Below are 16,886 nucleotides of genomic sequence, written 5' to 3'. Positions count from 1 at the left end.
ATGAGGCCACACGCCTGCAGCGCTAACGGCATGATGTCATGCACATCGCGACCGACATACGATCAGTTCTATCGGCTGTTCGAGTTAAACGTGATCACCTAGCCGCCAATAGGCTTCGGCCAACTTACTGGCCCATCAGCTGAACTCTGAAACGTATTCGCAAGCAATACGCATCTACGATCATTTATTTAAGTAACCAACTTGAAGAAGTAATTCATTAAGTCTAAGTACTTCAAGGCCGTTACAAAGTACCGGCGTGTTTCGCGCGCGCAGTGACGCGCACAACTCGCCGGCGGCGCCGATACTATGCGCACGCCTGCCGAGCGCATTGTTCAGTGGGAAGCAAGCACACAGCTCAAGATCATTCATTGACAAGTTCCATAGTCTAGGAGACCGACCATCATCTACACCAGACTGCTTACTCTTACTTGAATTATTGATAACAAAACGGTCTCGAGCCGCCAGCAACCAGCGGCTCTCTGTAACCAGCTTGTTAACCTCTATCCACCTAGTGGGGGGTCACCCAACACTGCGCTTTCCGGTGCGGGGTCGCCATTCGATTCTAGCATCTTGGGACCCCAACGTCCGTCGCCTCTTCGAACTATGTGGCCTGCCCATTGCCACTTCAGCCTCGCGACAGTACTTAGGTATGTCAGTGACTTTGGTTCGTCTGCGGATTTCCTCATTTGTTTCGATCACGCAGAGAAACTCCGAGCATAGCTCGCACCATCGCCCACTGAGTGACTCTGAGCCTTCTAATAGGGCCCATAGTTAGCTCACAGTAGGATCTTAATCCTATTGTGATTTAACTAACCAAAGTCTCATCAAATACTTATATTTGATGAAACTTTGGTCTTCGTCGTAAGTCCGCAAAGGTTCCGCCAAAGAAAGGAATCCTTTCGAAATTATTATACTTTTTTTAGAAGGAGGATGAAATCCACACCCCTTTCGGTTTCTACACGGCATCGTACCGGAACGCTAAATCGCTTGGCGGTACGTCTTTGCCGTTAGAGTGGTAACTAGCTACGGCCGAAGCCTTCCACCAGCCAGACCTGGACAATCATGGCTAAATGTTCAGTACTTTAGCCATGAAGAAGAAAAGGACACGACCTTGACTGGTAGGTATACAGAGATAAATGTAATCTTCTGCACTAGACGAATATTTACTTTTTATCGTAAAAGGTATGAAAGGTATCAGATGTCCGCCAGTAAATAAATAAATGATAACACAACATTGTTCCTCGTGTCTCGGTCTCCGACACTAGCGCAGCGGGCGTCATTCACCACTCGTGCCCACAGCCGACAGTGTCGCTCCGACGGGCGACTGGAAGCACGCTCGCCTGAGCGGAAGCAGCACCAGCTAGCACCAGCTCGATCAGCAGTGGTGTCGCGCCACTCGGCCCGAGTCCCCGGGCGCTGCGGTTATAAGGGGCGGCGGCGCGCGCGCGAGCCTGTGTGCGGCGCGGCGCTCACATGGACCGGTCAGTGGCTCCCACTATTATTGTTTAAATATAAACGTGCGGTTTAACGCGATCTGTCCACGTTCAACGTATCATACTAATTCCATTTGTTTATTTTAAGACGCCCATTCAAGTCTCTACACGAGGTGTCATCGACAAAATAAAGTAATGGCAATAGTATGTTTTGTTTTTATTTCGTATAAAATTAATAATTACTTTCATTTACCATGAGATATCTGAATTTTTCTAAACAGACTAGTGGACATCCGTAAGTTTGCGTCAATTTCCGTTTTTACAAAACCGCGGGAACTGTGGACTTTAGTGGAATAAAAGTAGTGTTAATTAGTGTTAATGCAGGGAGTGATCTATCTTCATGGTACATTTCGGCCTTCACTATCTGTCCAGTAGTAGCGACGTACACACATATCTTAAACTTTAGCCTTTATTATCAGTGATAACTTTTCTCGAATATATTATAATATTACCTATATAGAAATCTGTAACAGAAATGTGAATAGTCACCGGGTTCAGAAGTGTCGAATTAGTGAAGCGACTAGCCGACTACAGCTCGAACTACCAGTAGCTCCGCGGTACACCGGAGCTGGACATAAACGAGAGCTCCTGGGTTCGACCCCCGCCCGTACCCTCCATCACTTTCATCAGCAAGGGCGTAGCTACCGCTGTAGCAGCCGTATCAATAATAGGGGGCCCTCACACTAGCCCCTTACGTGTGAAAGCAAAAATTAGTAAAATGTAGGTACGTACTTTATACAATTACATAATTATAATGTGGTGGTTCTTTCCGAAGAAAAAAACAAAAAAAAACTGCAGTTTTCACTTCACTAAATGACAAAAGTAAAAAAAAAATTTCTTCCGCGGTTTAGTGTGGGCCCCAAAAGTTGAAAATATTCTACATAATAGGTTACTCGTATGTCAGTGTCGTATTTGTTTCTTTTATAAGCAAGCATTTTTATTTGTTTTGTGAGAAATCTTTACCCTTCATTTGGGCCCCCCAACTATTTTTGATACAGGGCACCTCCAAGGCACGCTACGTCACTCCCATTAGGTACAGTTTTTGTGATTAATTTCAATACTAGGAACCGAAAGTCTTAATCATAGTAAAAGAAAATTGGTTTAGAGTTTAAGAAAAAATGTCGATATTGTTCGTTGTAAACCGGTTGTCTATCAACACGTCCGTCAAATAGATCTGAGTGTAGTGTCGCTGCTGCTCCCTGCTGCTCCCTGCTGCCTGCTCGCTGCGGATGCAGACACTCTTTGTCAGCGCAGACGTCTCGGCCTGCGCCTGCGCAGCCTCACCTCTGCCAGCCTGTGCTGCTGCCGTGTGTGCAGTGTACGGTAGTCGACGGCGGACTCCGAGCTGTGCTTGAGGGGGCTTTGGAAGGCAAAGTGAAACACGTTTCACGGGTTTAAACCCCCAACCCTAGTCAAGTTCACGTCAATAATTATTTTTAGTATAGCCCTCCTCAAAAATCACTCGAAATAATATTATTTGCGCGGCATTACTGTACCTAATATCTATTCACGGAAAAGTTAATAATAGCGCGAACGGGCTGGAAAGGTAATAGGTATCATTATGTACTTCTAGCAATTTTTCAGACCAGAGTAGAGTCGCTACATAAAAAGGCTGTACCGAGACAATCGCGATCCGCGTCGCATTACGCGCGTCGTACTCGGCTCGTAATTAGGCGCTGCTCGAGACAATCAATCAGTCCCCCCCCGCGCTGTGACCGGTCGGCCATTGTTGTGGTGTCGCCGAGCACTGCACGGAACACTGCGGACGGTTTTTGCTGAATGTTCACTTGCCGGTCAGAGGCACTCGTGTCAGATGGTAGCGACGCAAACAATGAGTGGTCGGTCGCGGATTCCTCGCCCAAGTAATACAATCACCATGACTCCACACCGTAGATCCAGCACTCGGCGAACTGTCGTTTCGGTCCATTGATAACTGATAAAAATGACATAATTATTTTGATACTAGATGATATTCTTCATGTTGGTAAATTTTCAACTTCGGGAAACTATGCAAAGGCGGTAGGTACCTACCTATCACCACAGAATACATTTAGGCACGACTACGGTTCGGTCCAAAGGTCCAAATTGACAGACTGTCTCGAGCGCGGATTTACTCGAGTAGGTAGTCTGTGGTACAGACTGACAATAGACTGGCGGACGCCCGCGACTTCTCCCGCGTGGAAATCGCTGTAAATTTTTAACCAATATTTCACCCCTTTCTATTTATATTTTGCGAAACTAATCACTTCATTAATCATTTAACAAAACTATAAATCAAAAGATGAACGATTTATATTTAAAAAATCTTCAACCCCTTTTCGTGAAAATTTTTGAATGACATTATTTTTAGTGTGTTCCCGGTAGTTCAATTTTTACAAATGTAACTTGATCTATTTCAACTTCTGATTTAATTTTCGTAACAAAAAGTATATTTTAACCTTCTGCGTAATATGGTCTCAAATCGTGCCAAGTTTCATTCAAGTTCATTCAGTAGTTTCAGCATGATGCCCGGTCAACAAAAATATGGACAGACAGACAAAAAATTTATTTTTGGCTTCAGTAATTTTTATATAATGCTCTCCAACAAAAACATCAGGACAGAATTGGACCGGCTACAGATTTTTTATAAGTATAGAAGAAGATAAACAGGTCGGCGCGATCCATTCAAACAAACATCAAGCAAACCTGACTCGGTAGGTACAACACGGCCACATCGAAGATGGTTTCACAAATACCTTGCGTACCTTCGTACCTCGCTCGTTATACTCGTATTATTAACACCTGTACCTGTATCCGGCAGCCACCTAGGTGTCGGAGTGAACGACCTCAGCATGAGGCAGGTGTCGCGCGCGCAGCCCGCCCCCGCCGCAGCTCGTGTGAATATTGGAAAAGGTCAGCGATACGACATATTTGTACTAAACTGCGGACCTATCATGGGAATTATCGTCCGACTCATTATCATTTTACCATTAAAGCTACGTAATAATATTTATCTACCAACGGTCCACATGTCTATCTCATGATTTAATCTTAAACGAAATCGAATCATTTCTACGAATAGGAATAAGTGCGAAAAATGTTCATTTTAGGGGTTTTAGGTACGTACGTATTTGGAGACAGGCAGAGTCCGCGGGCGGAGGCATTTGCGCGAACATTTACTGAGCGAGATGAGTGATATGAATACCTAGGTGCAGGCATAACCGTGTAGACTGTAGACCAATTCGTAGCGAACATCATCCATTTCATGTCACATGTGTAACATTTCAGGTTACTGCTGTGGGTGCTCCTGGGCGCAGGCGTCGCGAGCGGGGCGCCGCAAGACGCCGACGTCGCCTTCGTCGCGAGCGAGACGCCGCGGGACGTCGACGTCGCCTTCGTGGCGCCGCAAGACGCCGACGTCGCCTTCGTCGAGAGCCCGCCTGTGGCGTCCACCGAGCGCGGCGACCTGGCGCAGGACGACGCGGAGACGGAAGCCCCCGACGACGCGGGCGCTGCGACGGAAGCAGAACGACCCACCACTCCGACAGCGGAGGCAGGCGGGCGGACGGAGCGCCCCGCTACTACGAGAATCGAAATAGAAACAGAAAGACTCATTTCTTCAACTACCGCAGCGACGGAGTCCGATCGCGCCCTTTCCCCGAGGGGCGCTCCGCTGCGGACGTTCACGCGCGCGCCGCGCCCCCCGCGCCCCGCGCCGCGCTTCCTGTCCAAGCTGAGCTACTACAGCGCGGGCGGCGGGGGCGGCGGGGGCGGCGGGGGCGGCAACCTGCTGCCGGGCGGCGGCAAGGAGACGCGCGGGTTCAAGAGCCGCTGCCGCTGCGAGAGGATCTGGAACTGCCCCAAGCTGCAGATCACCGTGCCGCGCTGCCCCGACGAGTACTTCCTGTGCTGCTTCTGAGCCGACGCGCGGCGGCAGGCGGCAGCGTCCCGCCGCAGCGGTCCCGCACTGCTCGGCGGGACGCCGTGTCGTTGGACGCACCCGATGACGGCCGACTGGTTTACTTCGGTGTGTTTCAATGATTTTAGGTTGAGATGTATTTTGTACTACGTAATCATTCCGGAAGTTTATTTAAATAATTTAAAGTTATACTTGGAGTCCTTACGTAGGACTGGCCGATAGACCCTCATCGTCGCGCCTCATCGTCTACGGTTAGAGAAGTAAATCGATTGAAATTATTTATTGTTGCTCAAAACGAATGTGTTCAATTATTATTTTAGTTATGTATATAATAAGTCAGGACATGTATAATCTCGTAGAGTATGCAAATGAAGCGGTCAGTAGAGATGATCCCACCGACGCTCCGTAGCCATATCCTGCAGTCAGTCAGTCAGTCAGCGAGTCAGCCGCCCACACAGTGGTGCAGTCAAGAAGAGTCCTCGCACACAGGACCGTCGCGACGTAGACGACGAACCCAAACCCTGAGCAAAGCAGTGTTTTGCAATATCGAAATCAATATTTTGAATTTTGCAAAAACAAAACAAATATTCGGTAAAGTTCACCACAGCACTTTAAGTTTCTTTTATTAAATAAAATAGATATCTGAATGTGTGGCGCAGCCCCGCCCACAACACTGTACATGCGCTCCAGTGTGATGCATGCTTTGTGGCTGCAGTTGAGCGAGTTAAACGCCATCACAAAATATACCCGGTATAGTGTAACGTTGCGTTCGAGACTGCCGAGTACAACGCACCAATACCAATGTGCTGATGCCGTATACCTTATGTTATTTGTGCTATATATTGTGTAAATAAAATTCATTGTAATATGAAAGTTTAATAAAAAAATACAATATACATACTTAAAGCAGTTCATTTAATATTGTTTACGAGAATATACTAATTTACAATTTCGTCTAGTACTACTATAATGCTTACACCTACATCTCCACCGTTCATAAACATTTATAATCACAATAATAAAACAAAATATATCACAGGGTCTACTGGCAGTTTGATACTATTACTATCGCGTTAACGTAAACGCGAATTTCTAAGGAATTGAAACGGCGCCATCTAGTGGCGCTACTGCACAATTGCTTCAACTCCATATAAATTCACGTTCACGTTAACGCAATAGTAACAGTATGAAAATATTGAAAACTCCCACTAGGCCCTCTGAGAGCGCGCAGCGGCTGCCACGTCATCGTGCGAGTATACGTCTAATACAGAGAACAATAGGAACAAGTAGAGAGCGCATTCATTCTAAGCATTCGGACAGTTCAAGTAGGTGTAGCCCCTGCAGTAAGTGGAGCCAACGCGACAGTTGTGTGCGCGCGCACTACAGTTGTAGACAAAAGTGTACGACGCGTGCTCCGAAATTAAAGATAACATTAAAGATATCAAACAATTAAAATTTTCAAAATGCGATTGTAACGGCGTCAACGTGTTGCTATGGTTACATCGATGACACAAAATGTGTTTCTGTCATCGCATAGTCAACATGTCGCCTACTGCACCAGCCGCTCACTTTTGTTTGTACATTCGCATGCATATTAGCGGGCCTCAGTAATGACAATAATATCAGAAAGTTCGAAAGCACAGGAAATATTGTAGTAGACAGTGCCGAAGCACGGCGACAGACAGCTCCTGCGCGACAACATTCGCTTGCAGCTTGTATGACGTCATTGTCTTGTGGAGGCGCCTCACTAGTGCGTTGCGTTGCGGCGTCGCAATGGACCAACGCCTTGTACGCTACACCTGCGTCGCAGCTGAACGCGACGCACTAATGGGGCTCGCTCTATTTCGTTCTAAAATTAGCAATAAGATCAATTTATAAATTAAAAAGTAACACCAACATGAAATATACGAAAAATAAATATGTCCAGCATTAAATGATTTCCACTGTGCGGCGGCTCGTAGATAAAGTAAACGTAAGTATCCGTCGGGCGGCTCGCCGTGAGTCGGTACGTCACGACATCATTCATTTCATCATTTATTGTCGCAGTCAATGTACCAGTGTAGCCGCCCGCGCGTGCAGGCACGTGCAGTGTTCATCGTCTACTTGTGCCTTATTAACGTTTACACTTTCCGTTTTACCTAAAACTTTTAGCAGCGCCTGCCGATCTGATCGTCAGCGGTCAGTGACAGACGCAGTACACGGCCGCCGAGCCTTCTGCAGGGTCCAGCCGAGAGCCGGCGGGCGCCGCGTCAGTCGGCAAACAGCAGGTCGGCGTCTCTGCCGCAGCGCTCCTGCGACACAGCGCACGTGAAGCAGCAGCACCGCGATGCGTCTCATCGTTTGGTGTCACAGACAGTCACGTAACATCTTAGACAAGATGTAGGTACTGTTTGTGACACTAAAAATTAATAAACTTATTTATTTATTATCATCATAACTTAAAAGTAGCCTTACAGGTATCACTTACTTATTTTCTTTCTTTAATAAACTGAGCCATGAAACCGCGGCAATGGGCATACGGTCAACATTTATATTAAGCGCAAGCCTAAAGGAAATCTAATTAAATATAAATGATTATATATTACGAGTAGGAGAGCATGGCTCGGTCGCGTCTAAGGGGTTGCAGCTGCGTTATGGGGTGCACTTTATTAAACGAACGAAGTGAGTTTTATAATGTAAACAAGAGAGTAAACAATAGTAGTGAGCGGCCGCACCTGGTGCTCGCTGATGAGGTACACCGGCAGCGGCGCGGTGCAGAACTCGCACGGGATGAGCGGCGCCGGCGACTCGGGCCGCGAGCCGGCGCGCGGCGCGGGGGGCGCGGGCCGGTACTGCGCCAGGTCCGGCCGACAGCCCGTCTGGGACCGCAGCGATGCCGATACGAGGAGGAAATCATGGTTTAACTCAATTTGAAATATTAGAGCGCGCCGTCCGCGCGGTCGCAGCCGGTACTTGTTGAACGTTTGGCCACGGCAGCTAATCGCGAGCGTTTTCTAATTTATAAGACATTGAATCGATCTGGCAGAATTGACCTCTTTCTGTACGTAGACGACCCAGCTGCTCCCGCACTCACCTGATGCTGCACCAGGTCGTCGGGCGGCACCAGCTCGCCGCAGAACTCGCACGGCAGCCGCTCCTCGCCCCTGCGACAGACATCTTCTTTATTTTATTTTTAATTAAAATGAAATAAAATAAATATATGATTTGTTTGTTTGTGTGTGTGTGTATGTATGTCAGTTCCTCCCTTATGCCACGGCCACTGAAGCGATTTGGCTAACATTCAGAATAGGAATGGTTGTACTCTGGATCAACACGGAGGCTTTCTTCAACAAATCAGAGTAGAATTATGATAAATAGTGAATTACATTATTTTTAGTATTTTTATAGTAGGACATACATACCAATTTTTAAAAATGCAACTTGAAAAATTAAGTATTTTCCATACAAATTTTTAAACCCTATTTCACCCTCTTTATTTTATTTTCGCGACATTAACTATCCTTTAGACTTTGCAATGACACGTTGTAGAGTCAACATCCCCTGAGGATGCTCCGGTTTCGGTGAAACGTACGGAGAGTGTTTAGTCGGACCGGGGTGACGTTGCCGCATGGGTTCGTCGGCTTACCGCGGATGATAGCAAAATAAATCAATTATTATCTATTCATTAAGTATCCTACAACCTTCTTCGTTTTATGGTCTCAAATCGTACGAAATTTCATTTGAATTAATTCAGTTATGCCCGATCAACAGAACTACGGACAGACAGACAGATAAAAAATAAGAAAAAACTTGAGCGGTGTCAAGGGACACCCGGATGGACCGAAGTTTGCTATCGCAATCACTATCGCTATCGCTATACATATCATCGCTACCCTGGAGCTCACCAGCTGTCTTCAGGTCACGGCTTACAACTAAAGCAAATACATTAATTACCCTCCTTCTTAGGCAGTCGGGTAAAAAGAATTGGTTCAACTTTTGGTCTTAATTTTTTTTGTCAGCCCCCTTTCGCAACGCGCGATGTAGGTACAAAATTGGATCTGTTAGTTTTATTATAGACTAGCGGAGGCTTGCGACTTCGTCCGCGTAAAAATCGATGTACACTTTCAACCCCTTCGCCCCCTTCTATGTGTACTTTCGTATGTTTTATATTTATAACTAGCCGACGCCCGCGACTTCGTCTGCGTGAAACCCTACTACTACGCCTACCCCTATTCTACCCTACCCCTACCTTACCCCTACCCTACCCCTATCCTTATCCTACCCCTACCCTACCCCTACCCTACCCCTACCCTACCACCACCCTATCCTTACTCTACTCCTATGGTAGGGACCATATACGGCGACAGAAGCTTAAAAAATGGAGTAACTTCTCCCGTTTTCTCAACATTTCCTTTCACTGCTCTGCTCCTATTGACGTTAGCGTAATGAAAAGTATACTTTAACCTGCCCAGAAGCATGAAAAATAATTGTGCCAAGTTTCGTTAAAATCCGTCGAGTAGTTTTTGTTTCTATAACGAACATACCACGCGACGGAAGCTTAAAAAATTGAGTAACTTCTCCCGTTTTCCCAACATTTCCCTTCACTGCTCTGCTTCTATTGATCGTAGTGTGATGAAAAGTATACTATAACCTGCCCAGGAGTATGAAGAATAATTGTACCAAGTTTCGTTAAAATCCGTTGAGTAGTTTTTGTTTCTATAAAGAACATACAGACAGACAGACAGACAGACAAAAATTTTACTGATTGTATTTTTGGCATCAGTATCGACCACTAATCACCCCCTGATAGTTATTTTGGAAATATATTTCATGTACAGAATTGACCTCTCTACAGATTTATTATAAGTATAGATTAAAACTCACTTGTGAGCGGCTTCATTGTTGGCGACGTTGTACGGCGCCGTCACCTGCAACAGACGCGCACAGTGAGTGAGTGGCGGGGGCCGGGGGGCGGGGCGCTAGCTGCGGCTCACCGCGCTGAGGCCGCGGCGCAGCTCCTGCAGCGAGCTCTTGATCTGGCTGAAGCGGTCCTCGCCGCGCCGCAGCTGCAGCTCGCCGAAGCGCTGCTCGAACTGCTCCGCCGACATGGGCTTCAGGTCGCGCAGCTGGCGCCGCCGCCGCGCAGCCTCCAGCTCTGCGACGTCGGGCCGTGCGCTGCTGCCGCTGGTGGCGGCGCCTAGCACGTGTCCGAGCGGCACGTCGGGCGCGCCCCACCCGCGGCCCTGCAGCGCGTGGCTGCGGTCGCGCTCTTCGCCGTCGCGGTTGTGCAGCGCGTCCAGCTTGCGCAGCTTGTCCAGCTTGGCGGCCGCGCTCAGCGCCGGCGGCAGGCCTGCACACGAGATAGCGCCATACAGACCGACCGATCAATGAGGACGTATCCGTACCTTCCTTCTGCAGAGATACGACTGGCAGATTTTGGCGACTGTTGGCAGACAAAACTATGACTTCGCAGAAGCCGATGATCGTCGAATCGCGACCCTCGTTCGTGCCGGGCCGGGGGCTCGCGGGACTCACCCCGGGCCAGGTTGTGGGCGGTCCGCTCCCGGCGCGCGGCCTCCTCGCCGCGCTGGCGCTGCAGCGCGCTGTGTAGGGCGGAGTCGCGGCGCGGGTCGGGCGGGGCGGCGCGCGCCGGCGGCTGCGGGGCGGGCCGCTTTTTCACAGCGCCACCGGACGCCCTGCGTGGGGGAGGACCGTTTGAAAGGGGCCGGTCTCTCGAACCGTATTTAGCGAGGCGAGCGCGCGAGTGACGGGTGCGAATAGGCTCACCGCAGATTCTTGGAGACCTCGTCCGTCGCGGCTGCCGAGTTCACTCGACGGTCGTCCTCCCTGGCGCGGGCGCCGGCCTCGTTGCGCCGCTCGCGGCCGAAGCCGTCGGTCGCTGCGACCGTCGGCGGGCTGGGGCCGGACGCTTCGGGCGCTCGCGCGTCCGCGCCGACGTTCACCGGATCGATCGCCGTCGAAGCGTTCGTTTGCGATTTCGAAGTGTCACCGCTGAGCGATGAAAAGTTCGGCGCCAGACGAGACCTAGGAATGAGAGGAGTCTGCGAGGTGCCAGGAATGGCGGTGGAGACGACCGGGTGAGACGTGCCGGTGTTCCCGGTGCCCGAGATGTTTGGCGTTTTAGTGTGCGGAGCGTCCGAGTCGGTCGGACGAAAGTGTCGCGTCTCAGTGCGGGGACGGTCGGGGTCCGGTCGGGACGAATTGATATTGGAAGGAGGTTTTGGCACATTTGTCGCTTTGTTGGAGAGTTCCGTGGGCGCAGGATCTGAAATGAGAATAATACCAAATTACGAGTTGGGACTGGGAGTGCATTGAGAAAAAAAAACACATACTAGGGATCAGTCATTTACCTACTTTTGCTTCGAAAGAGGTTCCACGATGTTTGAGACTTTTACAATGTCATAGAGGACACCTACAAATGTATGTCATATAAAATATAACTTTACCGCCAAGAAGTTTTGCTTTGCTCTGTTCAGTTCTGTTTCATTCAGTTTGCAACAGAAAAAGCGCGCAATGACTTGTTGGCATCACTCACACAACCTAAATAGGCTGAATATCTATCTAACATTCCATCACCACGTTGGGTATAATGGAATTTCCTAAGCAACTGCTGGGACAGTGAATGGTTTTAGTGTGACTTTCGCAGGTAAACCCACTCGCTCCGTGCGCGCGCCGCAGTAGCGTTCGTGCGCCGGCAGCGAGCCGCGCCGCAGCCGCAGAGGTAGCGTCTCACTCACCGTCGTCGAGTCGCACGAAGCCGTGGTTGGAGTCGAGGTGCAGCTGGCGGTACTTGTGCATGACCCACTCGCCGCACTGCTCGCAGCGCTCCGTGCGCGCGCCGCAGTAGCGCTCGTGCGCCGGCAGCGAGCCGCGCCGCAGCTCCAGCGCGCAGAACCTGCACGTCTGCATGGTGAGCGCGCAGGAGTCGCGCACGTGGTCCTCCAGGTCGGCGCCGCACACGCTCTCGCCGCACTGCGCACACGGCACTGCGCACGCACACAGCCACGGGCGCCGACAGCCGAACACACAAACTTTAATGAGCCTTTTTCTCTAAGTTTTAAAAAAATCCGCTAGGTGCAACACTGGGGGAAGCACAAACCGACATATTATGACCGTCAAATTAAAATATATAGTAATTTTCGACCGTATAGGTACCGTATAGGGCCGTACCGTCAAATTAAGTAAGCGACACTATTATTGTAAGTGTCAATTTTAGTCTAAGTAACATTTTCAAAGGGTAAAATTTATAATTTACGATAATAACGATAACGATTTTGGGGAAAGGGCAAAACTGCTTATGTATGTTCATACATAGGCATACACTTCCAACTTAGACTGTTATGTTTAATGTTGCTTGTTTGATGACAGATTTAAGACCAACTAACACGCATGTTCCTTATATCGAACGCCTGCTATATTCATTTAGCAAGCATATGATAGACAACAATGGTGTTATTTCTTGTGAAGGCTGGAAACCGCAACAGATCAACTTATCGTTAGTAATACTATTTTTTTAAAGAAGAATGCCCTCCTGCCCTCCTGCCCTATGTCGGCCCAGGGAACCCAGGTATAAAACATTTCCTAATTCTATGTTAAGCTTCAATGCACAAGAAATCTTCTCCTGTTGCGATCAAACATATACAATTTATAACAAAATTTACGGAGGATGATGCACCTAAAACATTCAAGAAATTGAAGAATGCATTGGAAGCGGATATTTTTAAAACCTTTAGAGAAAAAAGGCGACAACAGGACTTTGAGAACATTGTTGCCAAAAGTAGCAGTATCTTTTAATTTATGTTTTTGACGTTTTTATGTTACCTTAACCTTGGCTTCTGATACATTTTAATGACGTTTAGTACAAAATGAAACAACAAAATTTGCTGAACCGTATCATACAGAGAGCGAGGGGACACTCACGCAGCTTGTGCATCTTGTCGTGGTGGGCGGGCAGCTCGGCGTGCGGCACGGGCTCCTTGCACGCGGGGCACACGCTGAGGTTGCGCGCGTGTGCTGAACCGTATCATACAGAGAGCGAGGGGACACTCACGCAGCTTGTGCATCTTGTCGTGGTGGGCGGGCAGCTCGGCGTGCGGCACGGGCTCCTTGCACGCGGGGCACACGCTGAGGTTGCGCGCGTGTGCTGAACCGTATCATACAGAGAGCGAGGGGACACTCACGCAGCTTGTGCATCTTGTCGTGGTGGGCGGGCAGCTCGGCGTGCGGCACGGGCTCCTTGCACGCGGGGCACACGCTGAGGTTGCGCGCGTGTGCTGAACCGTATCATACAGAGAGCGAGGGGACACTCACGCAGCTTGTGCATCTTGTCGTGGTGGGCGGGCAGCTCGGCGTGCGGCACGGGCTCCTTGCACGCGGGGCACACGCTGAGGTTGCGCGCGCAGTGCACCGCGTGCGTCGTGAAGTTCACGCACGGGATGTCGCGCTTGCTGACACACAACACAACACACAAGCTCGGCTAAAACATTTTATTATAACAAAATATGTCAAAGTAACTCTGGTTGTATACTTTTTGGCTCATTGGTTCCTTGAGATTAGTTTTTTAGAGAACCATTTAAAGTTCTAGACAACAACTACAATTGAAGACAAGAGTGAGTTCTAGGTCTGTTCTATCATCATCATCATCATCATCATCATCATCATCATCATCATCATCATCATCATCATCATCATCATCATCATCATCACCACATCAGTCAATGGGCGTCCACAGCAGGACATAGGCCTTTTGTAGGAACTTCCAAAGACCACGATTCTGAACCAGTCTGCATACAGCAAACCCCTGCAACTTGCTTGATGTTGTCAGTCCACCTGGTGGACCGTTCCAGCACCGTAAGACCCCAACCTCCATTGGCTCTTCTATGTGTGCATGTAATTTTCGAAAATTAATGCATTATGACTATAGTCAAACTGACTGCTTTGCACTTTAACTATTTAGGTATACTATAGTCAATTTATACTCATAATAAAACTGTAACAGGACAAATTATTTTTCTTTTATTCTTTACAAGTTAGCCCTTGACTACAATCTCCCCTGATGGTAAGTGATGATGCAGTCTAAGATGGAAGCGGACTTACTTGTTAGGAGGAGGATGATAATCCACACTCCTTTCGGTTGCTACACGGCATCGTACCGGAACGCTAAATCGCTTGGCGGTACGTCTTTGCTGGTAGGGTGGTAACTAGCCATGACCGAAGCCTCCCACCAGCCAGACCTGGACAAATTAAGAAAATCTCAATCTGCCCAGCCGGGGATCGAACCCAGGACCTCCGTTTTGTACATCCACCGCGCATACCACTGCGCCACGGAGGCCGTCAAACATTGGAGGGTGTAACGGGGTAATTGACACTGAAGCCAAATATATATATATTTTTTATTTTAATTTTTTGTGGGCCGGGCATCACACTGAAACTACTAAATGAATTCAAATCAAACTTGCAACAGTTTGAGATCATAATATGAAGAAGGTAATAGGATATTTTTTGTCGCGAAAATTAAATCAGAAGAGGGTGAAAAAGCAGTTCAAAACTTGTATGAAAAGTCCTTCATCATTCAATTTATATTTGTAAAAATTTGGTGTGTATACTACTATTAAAAAAAAAAAAAAATAACATTCAAGTTTATTCAAAATTGCACCTTTATAGGGTAAAAATGGTTTGAAGTTGAAAATGTATGTTGAGTTTCACGTGGATGAAGTCACGGGCGCCCGCTAGTCTATACTGTAAGCCATACACTATGTGGCATGTTTATTAATTAAAAATGAGGGTATATATTAGTAATCATTTTACACCTCAGGAATTTTAATTAATTGTTCATAAATTAATAACCAAAAATATACAGGTTACTCGGGAGTATTTCCCATAACTATTCTTTAAGGAAAATTTATTAAAAATGTCTAAGGAACAGGTGTTCTAAAAATAATATTTTCAGAGTAAAAAATTTAAACTTTTGTAAATAGATCTCAAATTGTGTCCCTTATATCGCATCCTTATATTATGACCTAGCCAAACTTATTCATTGATAAATATCATGAAGTAGCTTACTAATGAAGTGTGGAGTGCCATTGGCAATATCTCATCGATATCAACAGTCGTACCACTAACATTACGTATTTTAAAATGCAAGGATAGATAAAGGTGTGTGTTACCTACATAGTAGGAATCATTTGAATCACTTAGTATAAAAGCATGAAAATCTTTTTTTTTTATTAAAACAACATAGTTATGCAGCTCCGCTCCTATAAGTGGTCTTGTAGGCACCTTACAGTTATGGTTATATACTACTACTAGTAGTAGAAGTAGTAGTAGTAGTAGTAGTGCATAGAATGATGTTTAGAAATAAAACAGTCAATGTGTGCCACATGACTGTAGTAACGGAGTCAATCAAACGCCTTGGACTTATGACCCGCCCTTTGTGTGTGCCAACTAACTGAAAATAATTGCACAACTTTTATCTCATATTTTACTTACTGTTTGCATTTAACGTTTTGCAACAATTATTATACATTACTTACAAAAGAAACATAATTCGCACGAAAATACTGTTAAAGAGGGTACTATCAAAATTATTTGAGTAGTAATGCATCAATCGAAAATTGGAAATTTTGGAACCCTGGAAAGTGTGAAACAAAAGTGCAGCAATATAATCGGAAGAGGTAAACAAGCGAACGGTCAGCGGGCAGCATCCAGCGTCCGACACATGTAATTTGTTCCATTTATCCAAAAATAAACTTTCATCGCACGCCTCTATAAATAGAACAATTATTGACACAACACGCGGCCCTGCGCCGCAACCGCTCACCAGTTCTCGCAGGTCTTCGTCTCGCTCTCGTCCATCTTCAGCAGGAAATGCAGATAGAACAATTACTAATGTTTCTCACAACAGTCATACGACACGCTCCTATTTCATTTCCAATAAATAGTATCTCTTCTGTTATCGTAACTACTTTATATATCACACTACAACGATTATCAAATTATTATTAAAATTTATAAGAACAATAGAAATTATTACAATCTTTACATTTTATTTTAATTTTGTAAATGATAATCTATTCGATTTCGGTAAATCCCGGCAGTTACAAATTTTGACGTTTATCTAAAAATGTTGCCACTGCCAGTTACGTGATAACCACAGATTAATACTGGTGTTTAAATGAGTGTTATTAACCTAAGACCATTAAAAATAATGGACCTGTTTCGCACTCAAATTCACCAACAAAAAAGTCTGTCGTTTTTTGAGGGGGACGAGGTAAACTCACACATCGAAAACATTTAACACCATTATGTATATTCTGTGTCCATAAACTACACACAACTATATAATTGACTACGTATACCTATACACACACGCGTAATTTTTACACAGACTAACCAACACATCACTTAGACTATCCACAGAATATATATATAAACAGCGTAGCGTAGTTTATGGAGCTTTGACTTCATACTAGAGGTCGCGTTTCGACCTCTATTAA

General features: G+C 46.7%; 3 protein-coding genes across 13 annotated transcripts; 1 reads left to right on the top strand and 2 right to left on the bottom strand.

Moving 5' to 3' along the window:
* The first annotated feature begins 1,156 nt into the window (after positions 1–1,156).
* LOC112050722 (uncharacterized) lies at positions 1,157–6,848 on the top strand. 4 transcript variants are annotated; one of them, XM_024089059.2, is made up of 2 exons: positions 1,157–1,481; positions 4,761–6,848. In XM_024089059.2, exons 1-2 carry the CDS (start codon positions 1,474–1,476, stop codon positions 5,389–5,391), a joined length of 639 nt encoding a protein of 212 aa, XP_023944827.2. In that variant the 5' UTR covers positions 1,157–1,473; the 3' UTR covers positions 5,392–6,848. The 4 variants fall into 4 exon arrangements, with proteins under 4 accessions (XP_023944827.2, XP_052739211.1, XP_052739212.1 ...); XM_052883251.1 differs by lacking the exon at positions 1,157–1,481 and adding an exon at positions 1,673–1,728; XM_052883252.1 differs by lacking the exon at positions 1,157–1,481 and adding an exon at positions 1,757–2,213.
* On the bottom strand, positions 6,248–16,535 carry LOC112050706 (uncharacterized). 8 transcript variants are annotated; one of them, XM_052883243.1, is made up of 10 exons: positions 16,211–16,531; positions 13,312–13,867; positions 12,129–12,377; positions 11,158–11,656; positions 10,906–11,066; positions 10,365–10,720; positions 10,255–10,298; positions 8,465–8,547; positions 8,106–8,249; positions 6,248–7,682 (listed from the first exon to the last, which is right to left on the bottom strand). In XM_052883243.1, exons 2-10 carry the CDS (start codon positions 13,322–13,324, stop codon positions 7,564–7,566), a joined length of 1,668 nt encoding a protein of 555 aa, XP_052739203.1. In that variant the 5' UTR covers positions 13,325–13,867; positions 16,211–16,531; the 3' UTR covers positions 6,248–7,563. The 8 variants fall into 8 exon arrangements, with proteins under 8 accessions (XP_052739203.1, XP_023944808.2, XP_052739206.1 ...); XM_024089040.2 differs by having other exon boundaries at positions 13,312–13,838; XM_052883246.1 differs by having other exon boundaries at positions 8,465–8,534; positions 13,312–13,838; positions 16,211–16,528.
* LOC128198313 (TRAF-type zinc finger domain-containing protein 1-like) lies at positions 13,438–16,245 on the bottom strand. The gene is made up of 3 exons (XM_052882921.1): positions 16,211–16,245; positions 13,702–13,838; positions 13,438–13,664 (listed from the first exon to the last, which is right to left on the bottom strand). The coding sequence occupies exons 1-3, from the start codon at positions 16,243–16,245 to the stop codon at positions 13,438–13,440; spliced, it is 399 nt and encodes a 132-aa protein (XP_052738881.1).
* Positions 16,536–16,886: the final 351 nt, after the last annotated feature.

The sequence above is a fragment of the Bicyclus anynana genome, chromosome 8 (genome assembly GCF_947172395.1).
Source record: "Bicyclus anynana chromosome 8, ilBicAnyn1.1, whole genome shotgun sequence".
Classification (NCBI taxonomy): Eukaryota; Metazoa; Arthropoda; class Insecta; order Lepidoptera; family Nymphalidae; genus Bicyclus; species Bicyclus anynana.
This window is presented reverse-complemented; position numbering and strand designations above follow the sequence as displayed.

Bases quoted from the DNA above. Each gene is read 5' to 3' on its own strand.
- LOC128198313 (XM_052882921.1), bottom strand. From the start codon at position 16,245: ATGGACGAGAGCGAGACGAAGACCTGCGAGAACTG. The intron at 13,839-16,210 runs GTGAGCGGTTGC...GTTGTGTGTCAG, and splicing joins ACGAAGACCTGCGAGAACTG to CAAGCGCGACATCCCGTGCG. The intron at 13,665-13,701 runs GTGAGTGTCCCC...GATACGGTTCAG, and splicing joins CGACAAGATGCACAAGCTGC to CACACGCGCGCAACCTCAGC.
- LOC112050722 (XM_052883250.1), top strand. From the start codon at position 4,213: ATGGTTTCACAAATACCTTGCGTACCTTCGTACCTCGCTCGTTATACT. The intron at 4,386-4,760 runs GTCAGCGATACG...GTAACATTTCAG, and splicing joins TCGTGTGAATATTGGAAAAG to GTTACTGCTGTGGGTGCTCC.
- LOC112050706 (XM_052883243.1), bottom strand. The intron at 11,657-12,128 runs GTGAGTGAGACG...TTCTCATTTCAG, and splicing joins CTTCGTGCGACTCGACGACG to ATCCTGCGCCCACGGAACTC. The intron at 8,250-8,464 runs GTGAGTGCGGGA...CTGCGGTCCCAG, and splicing joins ACGACCTGGTGCAGCATCAG to ACGGGCTGTCGGCCGGACCT.